At 35.8% G+C, this 20,133-nt stretch overlaps 1 protein-coding gene across 1 annotated transcript in view; it reads right to left on the reverse strand.

The window, feature by feature from the left end:
- LOC106754437 overlaps positions 1–2,595 on the reverse strand; it is a 4,055-nt gene extending 1,460 nt beyond the window's left edge. The window contains exons 1-2 of the mRNA XM_014636452.1: positions 1,311–2,595; positions 1,167–1,261 (exon numbers count right to left, since the gene is read on the reverse strand). Coding sequence (XP_014491938.1) covers positions 1,167–1,261; positions 1,311–2,595 — 1,380 coding nt within the window. The remainder of the gene's footprint in view (positions 1–1,166; positions 1,262–1,310) is intronic.
- Positions 2,596–20,133: the final 17,538 nt, after the last annotated feature.

Genomic DNA, 20,133 nt, shown 5'->3' on the forward strand with positions numbered 1-20,133 from the left:
ATCCCTAGGTGGTATTGCAAAATCAAGAGATTACTCACCAGTTCATGTCATTACTGTACGTCCCCATATCAATAAAGACAAACATCAATATACCAAATGAGTTAAACNATAAAGGCCTTAAGCACANATGATAACNCAACAATAATCAATCGAAACATATGGAGACCATATAAATAATGAATAGTTTCAATAAGAGAGAGTATCAAAAGATTACATTATTTTCCCCAACAACAATAGGGTTTAGTTCACCATAGACATGGTGAAACTAGAAGAATGGAAGAGCAAACCCTAGAAAAGATGAAAAGGAGCCTAAGCATCCAAGAGATCCTCTCTAGAGAGAAAAATTAGGTCTGGCCGTTCTCCCCTCTCAAAAAAATGACTCTGAACTCGCAGTAGGGGTATAAATAGGTGAGGAACGCGTCAGAAAATGGGCCCAAGTCCAGCGAGCCACCGCCGGGTGGTTTAAGCGTGCCGCTCGGCGGTTTGCCACAAATCGCCCTACCGCCCGACAGCAATCGCCATCGCCGGGCGGTTTCCCTCAAATCCGCCCAGCATCAATCTCCATGCCTTCTCCTCGTCCTAGACCGCCCGACGGTTTAAGTGTGCCGCCGAGCGGTGCGTCGACTCTTCAAATCTTCATTTTTCTGCTTTTTTCTTGAGTCAACGATCTGTATCTTCAACTCCGTTCTTTACTTTTCTCAAATTAGCTACAAAACAATGCAAAACAAGCATAAAATCGCTAAAAACAACTTTTGACTCTCTTCAGACTTATTTATTGAGTTTTGCTTGATTCTAAGCTCATTCCGAGTAGTAAAGGGTGTAATTTGGTCCAAATTGACATATGAAAATCACTGTTTTTCAACCTTCATCAACAACCGAGATAAATGATCAGCTATTAGATTTTCACTTCCCTTTTTATCACGAATCTCTATGTCAAATTCTTGCAACAACAACACTCATCTAATCAGCCGTGGTTTTGAATCTGGTTTTGTCAATAAGTATTTTATAGCCGCATGATCCGTATAAATAATCCCCTTAGATCCAATGAAATAAGATCTAAATTTCTCCAATGCATAGACTATAGCCAAAAACTCTTTTTTTGTAGTAGCATAGTTTAGTTGGGCGTCATTCAAAACTTTACTAGCATAGTAAATAGCATGAAATACCTTTCCTCTTCTTTGACCCAACACGGCACCTATGGCATAGTCACTTGCATCACACATGAGTTCAAAATCTTTATTCCAGTCTAGAGCTACAATCACTGGTGCAGAAATCAACCTTTTCTTTAGAGTATCAAAATGCTTGCAAACATTCAGGACTCATTACAAATGGTATCTCTTTAGCCAGCAAATTACTCAAAGGCTTAGCAATCTTTGAAAAATCCTTGATAAATCTTCGATAAAACCCAACATGACCAAGGAAACTTCGAATTCCTCTCATATTAGTTGGTGGTGGCAGTTTTTCAATAACCTCTACTTTTGCCTTGTCCATTTCAATCCCCCTGGCTGGAATTTTGTGCCCCAACACAATCCCTTCTGTAACCATAAAATGGCATTTCTCCCAATTCAAAACAAGATTTGTTTGAACACACCGTTTGAGGACAACATCCAAGTTGATCAGACATCTTTGAAAAGAATCCCCAAAAATTGAAAAGTCGTTCATGAAGACTTCTATGCTTTTCTCCATGAAATCAGCGAAGATTGCCTGCATACACCTCTGAAATGTGGCCGGAGCATTACATAATCCAAAGGGCATCTTTCTGTAAGCAAATATACCAAAAGGACATGTAAAAGTTGTTTTCTCTTGATCTCCAGGGTCTACCATAATTTGGTTGTATCCAGAGTAACCGTCTAGGAAGCAATAATAAGCTTGTCCAGCCAATCTTTCTAGCATCTGATCCATGAAAGGTAAGGGAAAATGATCTTTTCTGGTAGCTGTATTTAGTCTCCTGTAATCAATACACATTCGCCAACCAGTAACTGTCCTTGTAGGAATAAGTTCATTCTTCTCATTATGAATGACAGTCATCCCTCCTTTCTTTGGTACAACTTGAACTGGACTCACCCATTTGATATCAGAAATAGGATAAATAATTCCTGCTTCCAATAACTTCAATACTTCCTTTCGCACGACTTCTTTCATAACAGGATTAAGTCTCCTTTGCGGTTGGGCTACAGGCCTGTAATCATCTTCCATCAGAATTCTGTGCATACAATATGTGGGGCTTATACCTTTGAGATCTGCAATTGACCAGCTTATAACACCTTTGTTTGCTTTTAAGACTTCCACCAATTTTCTTTCTTCTTCTGGGGATAATGAAGTACTAATAATGACTGGGTTACTCCCATTATCCTCCAAAAACACATATTTCAAGTGCGGTGGTAACTCCTTCAGTTCAACCTTACTTTCTGGAACCTTTTCGTTAAGCGCAATCTTTTCAAAAAGAGCTTCTTCCGCTGAAATTTCTTTTGCTGATTCCAAATTTTGAACACATTCTTGCCTTATTCTATCCTCCTCGTCATTTAAATCTTCACAATCATTGATAAGAGTCCTCTCCAAAATGGATGCATTACGAACTCTGTTTTCTTGCGTCATACAAAGTTCTTCCGCAATTTCTACTTGAAAGCATGACTTATCATCTTTAGGGTGTTACATTGCTTGAAACACGTCAAAATCCACCTCTTCATCTTGTACTTGAACTTTCAGCTTGCTTTTTTCAACATCAATCACGATCCTAGCTGTCTTCATGAAAGGTCTACCATGAATCAAAGGTGCCTATCCATTTTCTTCCATCTCAATTATAACAAAATCCACTGGAAACAAGAATTTATCTACCTTGACTATAACGTCTTCAACAATCCCATAAGGATATTTGAGAGACCTATCTGCCAATTAAAGAACCATTCTTGTTGGTCTAATCTTCAATCCTCTAATCTTTTTGAACATAGAAAGAGGCATCAGATTTATACTAGCTCCAAGATCAATTAAAGCTTTCCCAACATCTAACTCTCCAATAGTACAAGGAACAGTGAAACTCCCTAGATCTTGTAATTTAGGAGGTAATGACCTTTGTATGACAGCACTGCAATTCCCTTGCACCTCAATCGTTTCCTTTTCAGGGTACTTCCTTTTCTTTGTGATGAGCTCTTTTAAAAACTTTGCATAAGACGGTATTTGCTGGAGTGCCTCGGAGAATGGTATGGTTATTTCCAATTTCATGAAAAGCTTCATAAAACACTCAAATTGCTTCTCTCTCTCTTTTCTAGAATAAATTTTTGGGTACAGTAGTGGTTTTTCGTACTCTCTTTCTTTAATTTTCACAGCCTCTTCTTCTTGATCTTTGGTCATCATGTTTTTCTCTAACTCTGACTCCTCACCTTGCTCCCTCTTTTCTTCAACACTCTCTTTTTCTTTTTCATTTTTCTCAACTTCTTTCTCTTTCAGTATTCTCTCTCTTTCAGTATTCTTCCACATTGCTTTTCTCCACACAATCAACATTAAACACACTTCTACTCACAATTCTCTGAAAAATCTCTTCAGATTTTGCACTCCTTTGTATAGGCAAGAACTGAGGCTGCTGTGGGACTATGGGAGCCTCTTTAACTGTCTGTGATAAATTAGATAATGTTTTTGCCACTATCTCCAACTGCTAAGTGATTTCACTGTGTTGCTCCCTCGTCCCAATGTTATTTTGTAGCATCAAAACGTCTTTAACATTATCACCATGTGCACCATGTGTTTCCTCATTATCTGCCATCAGTTCTATCAAATTATAAGCTTCGTCCTCTGTGTTCCTTATTATATCTCCTTCAGCAGTAGCATTCAATATCATCTTTGATTGCATGTTCAGACCTCCAAGGAATGCGAGTAAGTAATATGTCTTATCGAACCCATGAACTGGTGTCTTCCTCAACAGGCCTTTAAATCGGTCCCATGCCTCTCCAAGAGTTTCTTCCATTCCTTGTTTGAACGAAGAGATCTCCAACTTCCCTTGATTAATCTTTGTCGGTGGAAAGAATTTGTTAACAAATTTTGTGGTCACCGCTTCCCAATTTCTTAATGTGCCTTCTGGGAATGAATGCAACCATGCTTTAGCGTTTCCTCCAAGAGAGAAAGGAAACAGACTAAGTTTAACCCTGTCATCAGAAGCTCCATTTATCTTCACGGTGTTGCAGATCTCACTAAAGTGGTTAAATGATCATATGGATTTTCATTTAACATTCCGTGAAATTGATTGCTTTGGACAAGCTGGATGAGAGCAGGGGTTCATCACCATATTGGTTGCATTGTCTGCTGGCAAAGCTATGCTGTTAAAGTGCAAAGGACCCACCATGTTGGATGCGTCCCCGAGTGTGCGTTTAAGAGGAGGTTGGTCCGCCATCTCCTCAATATTCTGTGCAGAGGTCTCAAGTGAAGAGTCCAAAAATTCTTCAGGAGAAGGAAAGTTTTCATGTGCAGGACGTCTAGTTTTCCTCCTTCTCTCGTTTGATAGCCCTTCAAGAAGAGGTTGCTGGTCTTTTCTGCTTCTAGTATGTATTGTTTTGCTGCATACACAAGAAACAAACCCTAAAAGCACTTTTACCGAAAATAAAACAAAATTAAACAAAACATAATAAAAACAAATAATTACAAACAAGTCAAATTTCAGTCAATCCACACTACTTGAAATAGTAAACCTCGAGTCCCCAGCAATGGCGCCAAAAACTTGTTGACTCACTGGCAAGTGTACCAGATCGTTCAAGTAATATAATCGGTAATGTCTGATATCGTTCTTCCCAATAGACTCGAAAGGCCTTATCGTTCGTGTGAATTGAGATCGTAAGACTTGTAGAGAAAAATTAATTGTTGCGTATGCAAGAACACAAAATAAACGTGCAATGTGTTTGATTCAGTTGACAAGAAAAATACTATGTATGAATGGAGTTGTTGGGGGTTGACAATTTAATCTTATCCGCTCCCTCTTATGTACTCCTCTTGTTTAATGTGCTTGATTATCTAATTGTTATGCAAACTTTCTTGGCCTACCCTTAACCCGATCCCTCGGTGAAAAGAGCCTATTACTAATTACTGGCTTGTTATCCCTAGCCTCCCCTAGCAATTAATAACGCGTTAAGAACAGAAGAAGAAACAATTGATCCTCCTACCCCCTATCCCTAGGTTGGTATTGCTTAATCAAGGACTTTCTCACCAGTTCATGATAGTACCGTACGTCCCCGTATCAATAAAGACAAACAACAATTATCGAATGAGTTAAACAATAAATGGCTTTAAGCGCAGATGAGAACCCAACAATTGATAATCAAAGCATATGACAAGCATATAAATAAACAAGAGTTTCAATAAAACAGAGTTTCAAAAGATTACATTGCTTCCCCTAACAACAAAAGGGTTTAGTTCACCATTATCATGGTGAACTTAGATGAAAAGTGATGGAAGCATGGAAAAGCAAACCCTAGATAGGATGAAAAGGAGCCTAAGCATCCAAGAAATCTTCTCCAAGGAGTGAAAATTAGGTCTGGCCGCCTTCTTCTGTCAAAATAATGCATCTCAAATCACAATAGGGCTATTTATAGCTGAGGAGTGTCACTGAAAACAGGCCCAAGCCCAGCAGACAACCGCCCGGCGCCACAGTTATGCCGCCTGGCGGTTTGCCCATTGTCGCACCACCGTCCAGCGGTAGGGGTCCACTGCCCAACGGTTTGCCCATAGTCGCAAATCCGCCTGGCGTCCATGCCTGGTGCCATCTCCTCGCATTTGACCGCCCAGCGGTGAATTTTGCTGCTGGGCGATTCCTCGACTCTTCTTTTCTTCAGTTTTCTTCCTCTGTCCTGAGTCTAAGACCTTCATTTTCAACCCCAATCTTCACTTTCATCAAAATTGCTGCAAAACAATGCAAAACAAGCATAATATCGCTAAAAACAGCTTTTGACTCTCAACTGACTCATTTATTGAGTTTTGCATGATTCTAAGCTCATTATAAGCCTTAAAGGGTGTTAAAACATATGTTATGCAATCATAGATGATATCTCATGTAGAAAGCAGTAAATTACAAACATAGACAGAATTAAAACAAACATGTTCTTCAAGAATTCATACACATGAAAGTAATGAACGTGTAACACATATCAGTACACGTGTTATTAATAATGTGTTGTCATCATAAAAAACCAGAAGCAGTGTGAGATTGTAAGGTTTAGCTAAACTAGTGCTCCCCTTATCAACAATCTCCTCTTTTTTTGACGATGCACAACCATGATCAATAAACAACCATGTTTGTACACAACAACTCATATAATCATTCATATAATCAAATTGTATCAGAGCAAATGATTTTAACAAACTATTAGAGCAAACAAATAAAGTCTTTTTCAGATTCAAAATAAATATATTAGAGTCACAAAGAAAACATATATACTTTGCATCAACTAGTATCAAGCAATCAATATCAAGCAATAAGCAATCAAAACATTCAAATTTCTCCCCCTTTGCGCATTAGCAAAAAAAGGTATGCTCTATGATAATGATATGCTGATAAATGATTTGTTACAGATGCATCAGTGTAAACATATTAATCAATCAATGATGCCCCCCTTGTCACATATAATCATATGATAAAGAAATAATTTCCCCTTTAAGTAGGCATGTCAAATATCTAAACTATCATGCAATTCTCCCCCTGCTATTATGCATGTCTTATAATCAAAACCCAAATGCACAATGTAGTTATCACAAATTTTAGAGCATATAATAAAAGCATGTGACAGAATTGTATCAAAAGATTTGCACACAACTCAATTAAGAATCGATACAATCAATCAACAATCTCACAAATAAATCAACCAATCATAGATATATAATTTATTATTGTCTTAGAACTTTCGAATTCCACGTTAATCTAAAAAAGAGATTCAATAACCCTTTATATTTACCGTTAAAGTTATTGATATTTTATTCTCTTCACCTAATTGATAAATCAAATAACAGTTTTATAAAATAATAATATAATAAAAAATTTTGAAACCATCCTATTAAAAGGATCAAAATTTTCAAAAGAAGTATATGAAAAATCCAAGAGGCAGTTAATAACTCCAAAACATGTTTAACGTAAGTCATAAAAATAAATAAAATTGCATCTTTAAACTGATCTCAGAATTAAGTTTTGGTAAATAAATATAGTTTAATTAATATAAAACAATTTTATCTATAAATAAATCAGCACCCCATCTAACTTGATTAGATTTAAGCTAATAATAGAGATTAGGGCACGTAATAGAGATATAGTTACACATGTTGTATTGTAGCCAAAGGCATGATCCTCGAGAAATGAAAGATGAAATGACAACTGTGAGTATATATATGTCATTCTGCAAACAACGAATGAATCCAAAGACTGCCCTCATTCTGCAGAAAGGGTAATTAATTATCAAGTACCTACCTGTTCACATGTGTGCCCATTAATCATCGCTACAAAACAACCCACGGCACACAAAAAATAAATAATAATCTTGTCTCCTGCCATTGCTACTTTCAAGTTTTCCTTTCCCTCCCTTCAAAAATATGTAGTGTTCTACATACTCTACACCCAAAACACTCTCTCTCTTCAATAAGTTCAATTACAGATTCACTTAACTAAATTTATATTATAGCAAATCTTTCCTAGATAGGATATTTTTCAATTATGGGATGAATTAGATTTAAATTTTATATTAATATAATATTAAAATTTTTTTTAGGCTTGATAAATTTATCATGCCATTTGCTATCATGTCTTTATTAATTTTGTGCGATATGTTTTCTACGTTATAATATACATCTCTGTAAGTCTTTTAGGTCAAGTAGGGGTTGAAGTCACAAGATGGCTTTTCCTTTTCCTTTTTCTTTTCTATTCTTTTTTTTTTCTTATGATGGCTTTTCATCTTACATCTATTTTCTTTCATTTTTCTTTTGTAATGTATTGAAACAACTCTTTTATCTCTTTCTCATATATTCATTATTACAGATAAAAAAATATCCCTATTAAACTATTCATATATATGATTAAAACAATTGGATTATCTTACTTTTTACAAATAAATAAACAAAAGGAAAAAAAAAACCTTATGAGCATCTTTCACTACTTTTCCTATGAGAGATATAGTTTAGGTCGATTTAAAGTATATAACTAAGAATGATTTCCTTTTTATAAACTACTTTTTTGTGAAAATAAATTAAATTGAAGTTTACTTTCTATTACTTACACTTTAGGGTGGGTATATATTAATATAGGAGTCTATTATTATAAAGTACATGGAGATTTTTCTGTGGCAAACCCAAACCAATATAATTGGTTTGATGAAGCTCGAGGAATTTAGCTTTTCTTTGTTTATTAGAAGATAATTTGCAATAGATTATTGAGAGGTCAAATGTCCCCTTTGAAACATGATTTGGCTTCGTATCATAAGATGTACATAAAAGGAGCTATTATTTGGAGAATAATGAAGAACACGTGTCGCCCTTTTGTCGAGTCCAAAAGGTTTTTATTCAGAGAGAAATGCCAAAGACATAATGCACTGGAGGATGAAAAGATTGATTTAATTGAGCATCGAAACAAATTAATGGGTTCCAGAACTTCAATATTAATATTTATTATCAATATTGGTCTGGCTGCTGAGTCTGACATTCTTTTTTATCTAAGATCATTTTTTTAATTTTTTAATTGTAACAAGTTATGTGTTCTTAATCAAACTTTGAATTTGATTATTTATAAACATTAGTTAGGTTAAATTTATTATTATAAATACCAACAAATGTATGAATATTATTTATGTTATCATACATGCTTTCATGTCATTTATCAAATATATTTTTGTATATACATTAGAACATAAATTCGAGAGCATGTCATTTATCAAATTTATTAAATTATAATTGGTTTTTGTTCCAAACTTTAATTTTGTTTGGTTTATTCATTTTTGAAACTAATAGATTTAGTTTTTTTTCCCAATGTTAAATTTTGTTTAAGCTGACAAAAGATATTTCACTAAGAGGTATTTATGGTTTATTCATATATTGACATGTTTAGTCCACATAGACTTCTTTGACTATATTTTAATTTAAGATAATTGTTTCGTTTCAGTTCATGCTAATGAAAATTGAAGTCCGCCATTGTGAATGTGAGAAGAGAAATTGTTAAAGAATATTGGTGACATAGATGAATAATGTAGTGAAAAAAGGGGTAAATTTTGTCGTATTTTGGGTATATATTTAAATAAATTTGAAATTTTTGGAGATTATTGTTTTATAATGTTGTAGCTTTAGAACTATATGCAGAAGTTATGGATTGAAATGTACAACATTGTTATCTTTTATCTTCATAGTTGAGACCAAAAATTTGTGATTGTGAAATAAAGATGGTTGCTTTTGAAAGCAAGCACCACAAAGAACAATAAGAGATATTTCTTTTTGAGAAGTAGAAACTGGACAATAAGTAACAATATTTTGTAGTGTTTAAATTTGGTGTGTTTTTGTTAATGTTTTTTTTATTGTACACTCAAACATATTGTAACTACTTCTAATGGGTTGATGAGTAGAACCTCAAATGGAAAGAAAGACAAAAATACAAAAGAAGAAATTGTTTCTGGTAAAAATAGTACTAGAGTGGCTCTAAAAATGACATAGAGAAAAAGAAAAATGGGGAAAATTAAGATGTGTTTCTTCATTGTATCTTGGGGAATTTTTATGCATTTATGCTAAAGGATATTTGTATGGAGTAGTTTTTAATGGATATTATGTAAGGTGTTAAATATATTATATAAAAAAATAGGAATTAACGATAGATTTCATCTGTCAGTAACGTAAAAAATTCGTCACTAATACATGTTTACCGATGAATTTCTGGTAGTCAAATATCCGTCGGCAAATATCGGTTCTTAGTAATTACCAGCAGATTAAGCCTTCAGTAATTATTGACGACCAATATCCGTCAGTAATTACCAACAACCTATGTCCCTCGTTAGTAAGCAATCAATATTGACCCAATTTTCAGTTCAGCTAGTTAATTCATCGAATGTAATCATTCAAGATTCATATAACTAAAAGAAATAGTTATTGTATGATGGTCATTAAAAATAAAAGAACTAAGTTTGAAAATAAAAAGCATTACATCAATGTTTTAAAAAGTTCCTAAATTCCTAATAGTCAATATAATGATCAGAATCATCATCATCTTCTTATCATAGAGGAAACTGCTGGCGGTTATTGGTGGACAGATGATTGCATGGGGGTGGGCTACATTGGCATTGTTACTGGGATGATGATGGGGCAGACTGATTCCGTCTTTGCTGAGGTAGCAATGTCATGACCAGATTTTCAAGATTCTCAAATCTGGCTAAAAGTTCATCATATGCATGTCTACTTACGACATTGCTCTAGTCACATGTGTCAGAATGGTTGATGTTTCAATATCCCTCTTACATCACTACAATTGGAGGCAAGTTGTCCTGTCCCATATAGTCGTCCTTTCTTCTTCCCCCCGACGATATATCAACCCAACATTAGGTCCTAATGATGTCATCGTCAACGTCTACTTTTGATGCAGCATCCACTAGTGCAAAAACGCTGTTTAACGTCACCCCTTAGATGTCAGTTTCGTGAAAATCCGACGTCTATTACTGTAGGGTGGCATTATCGTAAATAAATTGGAAAACTAGACGTCAGTTTCGATGTCAGGCAACGTCTATGACATCATAGACGTCGTACCTACCGCAAACTAACGTCCAATTGCTTGAGGTATGTGATAAGATAGTCCATTAACGTCGGTGTTTCAAGGGACCGACGTCTACGTGGCTGCAATTAATGCTGCCCATCAAATTCCCAGGAGCTTAGACGTTGGCTAGCAAAGGCACCGACGTCTACGTCACTGACAGGAAATCAAACGTCAACCGGTTCAGCTTTAGAAGTCGAATAGACGTCGGATCCCGTGAAAAAGCAATGTCGATTGGGCTACAATTAATGTTGTTCACCTAATGCCCCAGGCAATTAGACGTCATGTAGTCAAACGCCAACGTCTAAGGCCTGTTTGGAAGGCGGGAAGACAAAAATTCTTCAATGTAGACGTTAGTTCTGAGGGGCATCGATGTCTACGTTCCTGTATTTTCACCAAATTCGAGGGTTTTAGACGTCGGCTGTGAGGGGCACCGACGTGAACTACCCTGACAGGAAACCAAATCGGCAATCTTTTCAGCTTACTAGACGTCGGTTTCTGGAGCAACCGACGCCCCATTTCATTTTAAATAGACCGCGGACTCTTCTCGCCATTCAGTTTTTTATCGCGTCTTCATCTCTTCTCCTTTTTCTCTGCTTCTCCTCTTCTTTTACTCGCTTGCGCACCTCTACTTTTTATCTCTTGCGGCATTGCATTGTCGTTTCTCGTAACGTCATTGTCTTCGTCCTCTCCTTTTTCTCTCTTGCATCCCAGGTGCGTGGTTTTTTTTATGTTTACCGTTTAAACTTTCTTTAGTTTTTTCTCGATTATCTTGTCGTTCAACTGATTAAAATTTGCTTTCTTTGTGTTGTGTTTTAGTGCAGTTTTGATCCTCTCTTGGGGTAACATAGTGCAACATTCTCCCTTTGTTGGTTTCCTCACAAGAAGAGTGGCGATCTTTTGAGTTTTCTAGTTCTTCCGACCCAAAATGGAACTTGGGTCCTTGTCTACTTCTCGACACCGTAATTTTTTTCTGTTGTGGTGAATAATGGGAAGTAGCCATGGACCCAGGTTTGGTTTTGGGTTGAAAGCACTAGAAGATTCAAAAGACGCAAGCTTTTTTTGTGGGGAAACTAGCGAGAGGAGAGTGTTACACAATGCTAGCGAAAGCCTGGATCAAAACTGCACTAAAACACAAAATTGTTGTTAGACGTCGGTTAAAGCCATGTCCGACGTCTATAACAACATAGACGTCGGTTAGTGTCATTTTAAACCTCTTTATATATTCATGTTGATGTCGGTTTCATCATAGGTGGACGTCTATATAGAGTAATTAGAAGTCGGTGTGAGTATAAGCAGACGTCTATATAGACGTCGGTGGATATCGTAAATCGATGTTTATATGGACGTCAGTTATGAGGAATTGCGACGTCCCATAGACGTCACCTGTATAGACGTCGGATGTGAAAGTGACGTTAAAAGCTCAAATTAACCGACGTTAAACAACGTTTTTGCACTAGTGATCAAGAGTAGATTCGACCTCAGATTTGGCTTGTGGGAGTCGAAGGGAAAAATCTTCCTATTAAATAAGATAGAAAACGCCAGTAACATGAAATTCAAAGTGTGAAACAAAATAAATAGTATAACATTGAGGATGAGTAAGAACAAGTTAAAGTAGACTACCAAACAAGAATCCCATTTTTTATACTTGAGATGTTACGTGAGTGTCCATTTTCCTGTAGTAAGCACACAATTTCATATCATTGTTCTTAAATTGTATCTATTGCAAATGTCACTATATACACACAACTGGTATCCATGCACTTGGAGAAATATTTATAAGTCTTCATAAAAGAGATGTTCAGTCCAGGGATCATGTTTTGCCCTTTTCACAATGGGCTTCTTGATCGGATTAACAATCAAACCAAAAATTATCACCAATACAAGCCCAACCATGAAATTGAAACATACAACCCATAATCACCTTCAACAAAAACATAAAACCCTAAACAAGATCCCACCCAACCAAACACAAAACACATCACTAAAGCCAAGAAAAACAAACAAGTAAATGGGTAGACCTGGACTCCCAATGCATAATTGATGGACCTTCAATGCAGCCTAACAATGGCGAGGAGGAGGCACGAACGCAGCAATGCCTTAAGCAAGATGCGCAACAATAGCCTCCAACAACGACGCCCAAGACAAAGCTCTACGACTATGGTGCCAACCAAACTGAAATGTATGCCCAAATCTCTAAACATCGGGAAGGAGACCGTGGTGATGAAGGACAACAACAAGGAGGATGAAAGGAGAAGGGGTTTTTCTGTGTAAACTGAATTTGGGGAAGGGAAATCCCTATTCTTATGTAAATTTCATCGCGGACATTATCGACGGCCTCATATCTGGCAGTAATTTAAATCACCAATAACTTACTGACGGCCAAATTCTCTAGTAAAGGACACCTTATGCATCTGTCGGTAATTTCGTCGATAATGCTAATTTACTGACGACTTCCATTTTACCGATATTAATTAGTTGGTAAATAAAATTTTTATTGTAGTGTTATATTATTAGATATCTTATATAGATATCCTATCTTAATCTTTTATCTTTAGTTAGCTTTTTATTATTTCGTATTTGTATTTTTGACTTAGCCTATATTCCTTGTATTATAAATACAATATCCTATGTGTATATTCAACACCAGGGAAATTAATCTCATACATACTTTTTATGGTATTGAACATGGAATCTAGAGCTAAGGTTCTTTGAAAAAGAATTTGTTTTCCGTGCCCACTACAACTATCATCACTATCGTCATCGTCGTTAGAGTCGTCGTCGTTGTCTCTACTGTCATCGTCGTCAAAGCTTCAGTTTCGACTGGTGACCACACGGTTTTGCTTATGCCTGGCTAAACAAGCATAATGGCATTAAGATCGCTACCATCAGAGTCCAGATGCACTCTCATGTGTTGATCACAGTTCAGTGTCGTCATCCTTTCCAATCGCGTATGGTGGTGCATATGTCATAATCTCGAGCATTGACCACCTTCGTTGTACTCTCAATGGCCTCCTCTCTCTCCATTTTTCCTGGTTTAGTTGATCGAGCCTCTTTTGCGGTTTATATTTTTTCTATCTCTTGCTTGTTCATGGCTTCTTCCCTTTCGGATCTATCTTCTGTCACTAGTATGTTTGACCTGTCGATATATACTAACTATGTCAATGTGCATTTACATATTGATAAGTTAGATGTCACTAATTATGTGACTTGGGATTTGGACGTTGAAATTTGGCTAAGAGTTATAGGTATGTTGATCATATTACGCAGAACGTGACAACTATTGATTCTGCCACGGTTACTCGCTAGTAGAAAATTGATGCTTAGTTATGCATTTCTCTCAAGGGTGCCCTTCACTTTTCTTTTAAATTTATTTTCATTCGTACGAAACATGTTTTGAAATCCAAGGACATGCCAAATTATTATACACCAACAATACTCAATGTATTTATGATGTTTTTCATGATCATGTCAATGTTATTACTCCTCGACATCAAGACTTTATGACTGATTATATAGGTAAAAGTTTTGCCCTTTTTCATGAATTTAATTAATTATTGCCTTCTTTCTTTACTCTTGCCTAAGAAAGATAGTAACAATCAAGGCTCTTCATGATATTGGCATTACATGGTATTGTTGATAAATATTTCCATATATGTGATATAATTTTGGGTTCACCTATTATACCCACTTTGACTTCTACTAGTTTCGCTCTTTTGCATATACCTAGTAAACCGATCAATTATACACCTATTTTTGTTGATGATTCGTGTACATTGGCATCTCAAAACACGATGATCACAACCACTTTCGCAAGTCGAGAAAAAAAACATCATAAATTTGACCATTATGGTAGGATAAGCTACAAGATTGACAAATGTTATGAATTACATGGTCATCCTCCTAGATCTGATGTTGTTGTTCAGACTGCTCCTCCCTCATAATCACCTACTAGAAATCCTCCTTTATCTGATATTATTGACGACTCTGTTATTTTCAATAAATTTCTCAAACGATATAAGGATAAACAATCATATAATTCCATTACATCTATAACACGCACGAGTACATATTTTGTTGATCTGAGTCCATTTTTTTCTCTTTGCTCTTAGGTTCTTTCCTAAGAACCACATATCACATTATTGGTAACAAATATTTGTTTTTCTCATTATCCTTTCAAAATCCTTTACCTTCTGTTACAATCACTGATGGATCTAGAATTTTAGCTCATGGTATTGAGACTACTAAAATTTCCCTTTTTTATCCATTGATAATGTTATTTATGTCCTCGAGTCTCCTTTTAACTTATTATTCATTAGTCATCTAACTCATTCTCTTGATTGTGTTATTTATTTTAACAACGATTTTGTTAGTTTACAAGACTAGAGTTAGAGACAAGTGATTGACATCGGATGTGAGTCTCATGGTCCTTGTACTCTACACTCTTCTACACATGTTGGTGTGATTATGAAGTCTCCATCTCTTCTTCATGGTCAATTAGGTCATCCGAGTCTTGCCAAAATGCAACAACATATTCCTAGGTTATCCAAGTTTTCAAATTTGGTTAGCGAGTCGTGTCAATTAGGAAAATATGTTTGCAGTTCCTTTCCTCGTAGTGTCTCTGTCTGCACCCTGGCAAGTGTACCAGATCGTATCAAGTAATAATAAAACAGTAAGTCCAGATATCGTTTCCCAAGGGACTCTATGGTCGCATATGGTTTGAAAGAATAATAATTTGAGAGTTTAATGCAAAAACGAAATTAAACATGCAAATGAAAATGTTGAATCAATTGACAGATAAGAATGTGAATGAATGGAGTTGTTAGGGTTTACAATTTCATCCTGATCCACCCTCTTATATCTACTATTCCTATTATATTCCACTTTATTATCAATGTTCATGCAACTTTCTAAATTACTCTAAACCCGATCCCTCGGCGAAAAGAGCCTATTACCATAATTACTAGTTTACTATCCCTAGTCTCCCTAGCAATTACTAATGCATTAAGAACAGAAGCTTAAAGAAATTGACCGTCCTACTCCTATCCCTAGGCAATATTGCATAATCCAGAGAATTCTTCTCAGTTCTAGATTTCCCCGTACGTTCCCATATCAACAAAATCAAAGATTATGGCACTGAATGAGTTAAACAATGCAAGTTGTAAAGTACAGAGAATTTAACAGAAAGAGTTAAACAATACAAGTATATGAATAAAATAGGAATTTTGATATAAGAGTGTTTCATAAAGATTACATTGTTCCCCAACAACAAAAGGTTTAGTTCACCATTGACATGGTGAAACTATATGGATTTAATGAAAAGAATGGAAGAATAAACCCTAGAATTGGTGAATTGGAGCCTTAGCATCCAAATTTTGCCTCCAAGGAGTGTAGAAGGAGTTATGTCATCTTTCTCTGTCAAAATATTACCCTAGAATAGTTCTGAGGGTCTATTTATAAGCTATAAAAAATTATAGAATTTTGGCCCAAGCCCAATTACAGCGCTCAAAGCTGGATTTGACCGCTCAACGGTAGGTGTGGCACTTTACTAGATCGCTCAGCATTGAAGCCCAAGCCTCCTGCCGTATTGAATTGAAGTTCTCAACGGTGGGTTATGGCGCTTAACGGTGGCAACGATTCTTCATTCACCCCTCAACGTTGGCGCTTAAGCGTTCTGCCGTATTGAATTCCACAATGCTGATGCTCAATGCTGAAATTGGTGCTGAGCGGTAGGAGAGATTCCTCTTTTGTACCTTTATTCATCCTTTGTTGAGTTTAACTCCTTCCTACTTCACTTTCCATCCTTCAATTCTCATTAAATCCTGTCAAAATAATGTAAAACCACGCATAATATCTCTAAAACCACCTTTAACTCTCTTGTGACCTAACTTAAGTATTTTGCATGATTTTAAGCTCATTCTAAGTCATAAAAGGTGTGTTTTGATATCAATTTCATGTATAAAAATAACGGTTTTTAGACCGTTATCACTCTCACAATGTGCTTCATCTCCTTTTGCCTTACTCCATTCTGACATTTCGAAACCTAGTCATGTTAAGTCTAATTTAGATTTTCAATATTTCGTTACTATTATTGATGATTATTCCATATGCAATTGGCTATTTTTAATGAAAAATCATTCTGATTTATTTTTTATTTTTCAAATCTCTTATAATGAAATTAAAAATCAATTTGATGTTTCTATTCAAACTTTGCCAAGTGATAATGATCGTGAATATCTTTCAATGGTATTTTACATCAAACATCATGTGATTATATACCTCAACAAAATGGAGTGGCTAAGCATAAAAATAGACATCTTATCAAAACAATTAGCACTTTTTTAATTCAAGGTAACATTCCTCTATATTTTTGGAGTGATTTTAATCTTATTGTGTGTTGTCTCAATAATTGCGTCCCCTCTTAAGTTTTAGATAATAAAATACCTCGTTCTGTGTTATTTTCTCATGAACCATTTCACCCCTTGTTAAGTTCTTGGCAAGTGTACCAGATCGTTATCAAGTAATATAAATGGGTAAGTCCAAGTATCGTTTCCCAAAGGACTCTTAGGCCTTACTTTTCTTGTAAACTAATCGCATAAGACTTGAGAAAAGAATTAAATTTTAGGTTTTGAATGCAAGACAGAAGTAAATATGCAAAATATAGTGAATCAATTGGCTAAAAGTAACTATGAATGAATGGAGTTGTTAAGGTTTACAATTTCATCTTATCCACCCTTATATATCTACTTTTCTTATCTAATTAGCTTATTTATCATATTGTCATGCAAACTTTCTTGGTCTACCCTTAACCCAATTCCTTGGAAAAAAGAACCTATTACTAATTACCAGCTTGCTATTGCTAGCCTCCCCTAGTAATTAATAATGTATGATAAACAAAAGCAAAATACAATTGATCATCCTACCCCTATTCCTAGGCGGTATTAGCATAATCATGGAATTCCCCCTAGTTCATGACATTACTGTACGTTCCCGTATCAAGAAAGACAAACAACATTTACCGAATGAGTTAAACGATAAAAGCATTAAGCAAAGGTAAGGAACCCAACAATTGATAAAGATAAGCATATGCAAGCTTATAAAGAAGATAAGAACTTTGATATAAGAGAGTTTCAAAAGATTACATTGTTTCACAACAACCTAGGGTTTAGTTCACCATAATCATGGTGCATCTAGATGAAATATAATGAAAGAATGGAAGAAATAACCCTAAACCTGGTAGATTGGAGCCTAAGCATCCAAGGAACCTCCTCCAAGGTGTGTGGAACAGCTCTTGACGTTTCTCTCTGCCAAAAGATTGAGTTTTGATTCGCCCTGGGTCTATTTATAGACAAAAAAGATAATAGAAAGATTACAGAATCTAAGCTAATAAAAACAGACAACTGCCAGGCACCTAAGTAAACCGCTTAGTGGTTTCCCCTTTAGCCGTTGGACCGCTCAACTGTCAGTTTTACCGTTGAGCGGTTTCCCTCTAGTCGCTCTGGACACTAAGCGGTCCATTCTGACGCTCAACAGTTCACTTGACCCTTCTTTTCATCCTTTTTGTACCTCTTTCATGAGTCTAAGTCCACCCTACTTCACTTCCATCTTCAATTCACCTTAAAACCCTGCAAAACAATGTAAAAAAAGGCATAATATCTCTAAAACCAACTTTTGACTCTCTCATGACTCAACTAAGTGTTTTACTTNATTTTAAGCTCATTCTAATCCATAAAGGGTGTGTTTTGATATCAAATTTAAGTATGAAAATAATGGTTTTTAGACCGTTATCACAACCCCAAACTTAGAACTTTGCTTGTCCTCAAGCAAATAAGACAAAACTTGGCTTTCCACTCTTCATCAAATAGTTCAACACTTTTCGAAATTCATTTTTCTCACAAGTTATTATACAATTCAGATTTTCAGTGGAATCCTATAAAGATGCATGCATGCTTGCATTCCGATTAAGTTCACATAATCAACTCTTTCCCAACAGATGTTTTGTTCATTAATGATCAATCCACTAAGCATAGATGTAAACATGGATTTCAACAATTCTCACCAAGCAAGTATTTCACTCAATCACTTAAGTGTTTAGGAGGTCACTCTACTCTCTACTATCCACATGTCACAAAAAACAATATTGCCATTCATCTAAAACAATCAAAATCCACACATGAAAATGTCATCACAAGGACTTTTCCAAGGCTTGTAATGAGGTTGGGCTATCAAGAAAAATTGGTTTTTCTGGAATACAAAATCCTTGAGTTAAGAGAGTTTTAAATCATCATTCAAAGTTTAAGCACACTCTCTTTTTAACCAATCTCACTCATTCCCAACTTCTTCCCTTTTTCCTTTATTTTTACACTGAGCTCGCTTTACATGTTTTTTCTTTTCTTCTTTTCCTTTCTTTTTCTCATGCATTTTTCTTTTTGAACTTTTGAACTCAATGCTTTTTTCTTTTGCCTTTCAACTTTCCCCATACAACCCCAAACTTGAACCTTTTCAACACATACAATTATTCTCAACCCAACTCAAGGTAAATAAATTCAAACAAGGGTTTTCATATTGTTTAAGGCCAAGGTTCAAAAAGGATACATCATTTAAAACAATTTGGATGAAAATTTGGCTAAGTAAAGGCTTCCAAGCATGGCCTTGATCATATGACATAAACATGCAATTCAATCATTTATCAAGACTAAGGCAATATCATTCATGATTTCCTGTGAACAATACATACATCAATAATAACTCTGGAGCTCAATACACAACATGCTTTCTCACTTCTCATTCATGTATCCTGCTTAGCATCAAAATCACAATCATAAACTACTTACACATTTGTTCACACAGTTAGTGAACCATGCACCTGGATATCAACATACACACATTCTCAATCATCATCCACAATCAATCATCATCAGTGAATAACTCATCATGCAATAAAATCAAACCATCATCAGAATCAGTGTACAAGCCAAGTATAGACACAAAAATAAAACTCACCCTATTCTACTAATTCAAAATACAAAAGAAAAAAAAAAACCCCTGTCCAAATGTTGGCATCCATCAATAGATACCCTCAGCGCAAGTCATCATCTGAGTCGTACTCATCCCCCTCTTAGGCATCCTCAAAATTATCATCATCTTCATCTCTGTCTGATGCTCCAACTGCTCTAGACCTACTGCCCTATGCCTGCTCTAGAGGCCAAGCTATCACACTATGGAACTCGTCCATAGTCCACTTGTGCACTGGTGAGTGATCATAAAGTCCTATAATCATCTCAGCAGTGGCCACCTGCCCTCTGCGGAGAGACTCCATCCTCGCCTCAATCATTGACATATACATGTCCCTCATCTGGAAAGGTTCAACATGTCGCACCGATGCATCTGCA

The sequence above is a fragment of the Vigna radiata genome, unplaced genomic scaffold (genome assembly GCF_000741045.1).
Source record: "Vigna radiata var. radiata cultivar VC1973A unplaced genomic scaffold, Vradiata_ver6 scaffold_212, whole genome shotgun sequence".
In the NCBI taxonomy this organism is placed as follows: Eukaryota; Viridiplantae; Streptophyta; class Magnoliopsida; order Fabales; family Fabaceae; genus Vigna; species Vigna radiata.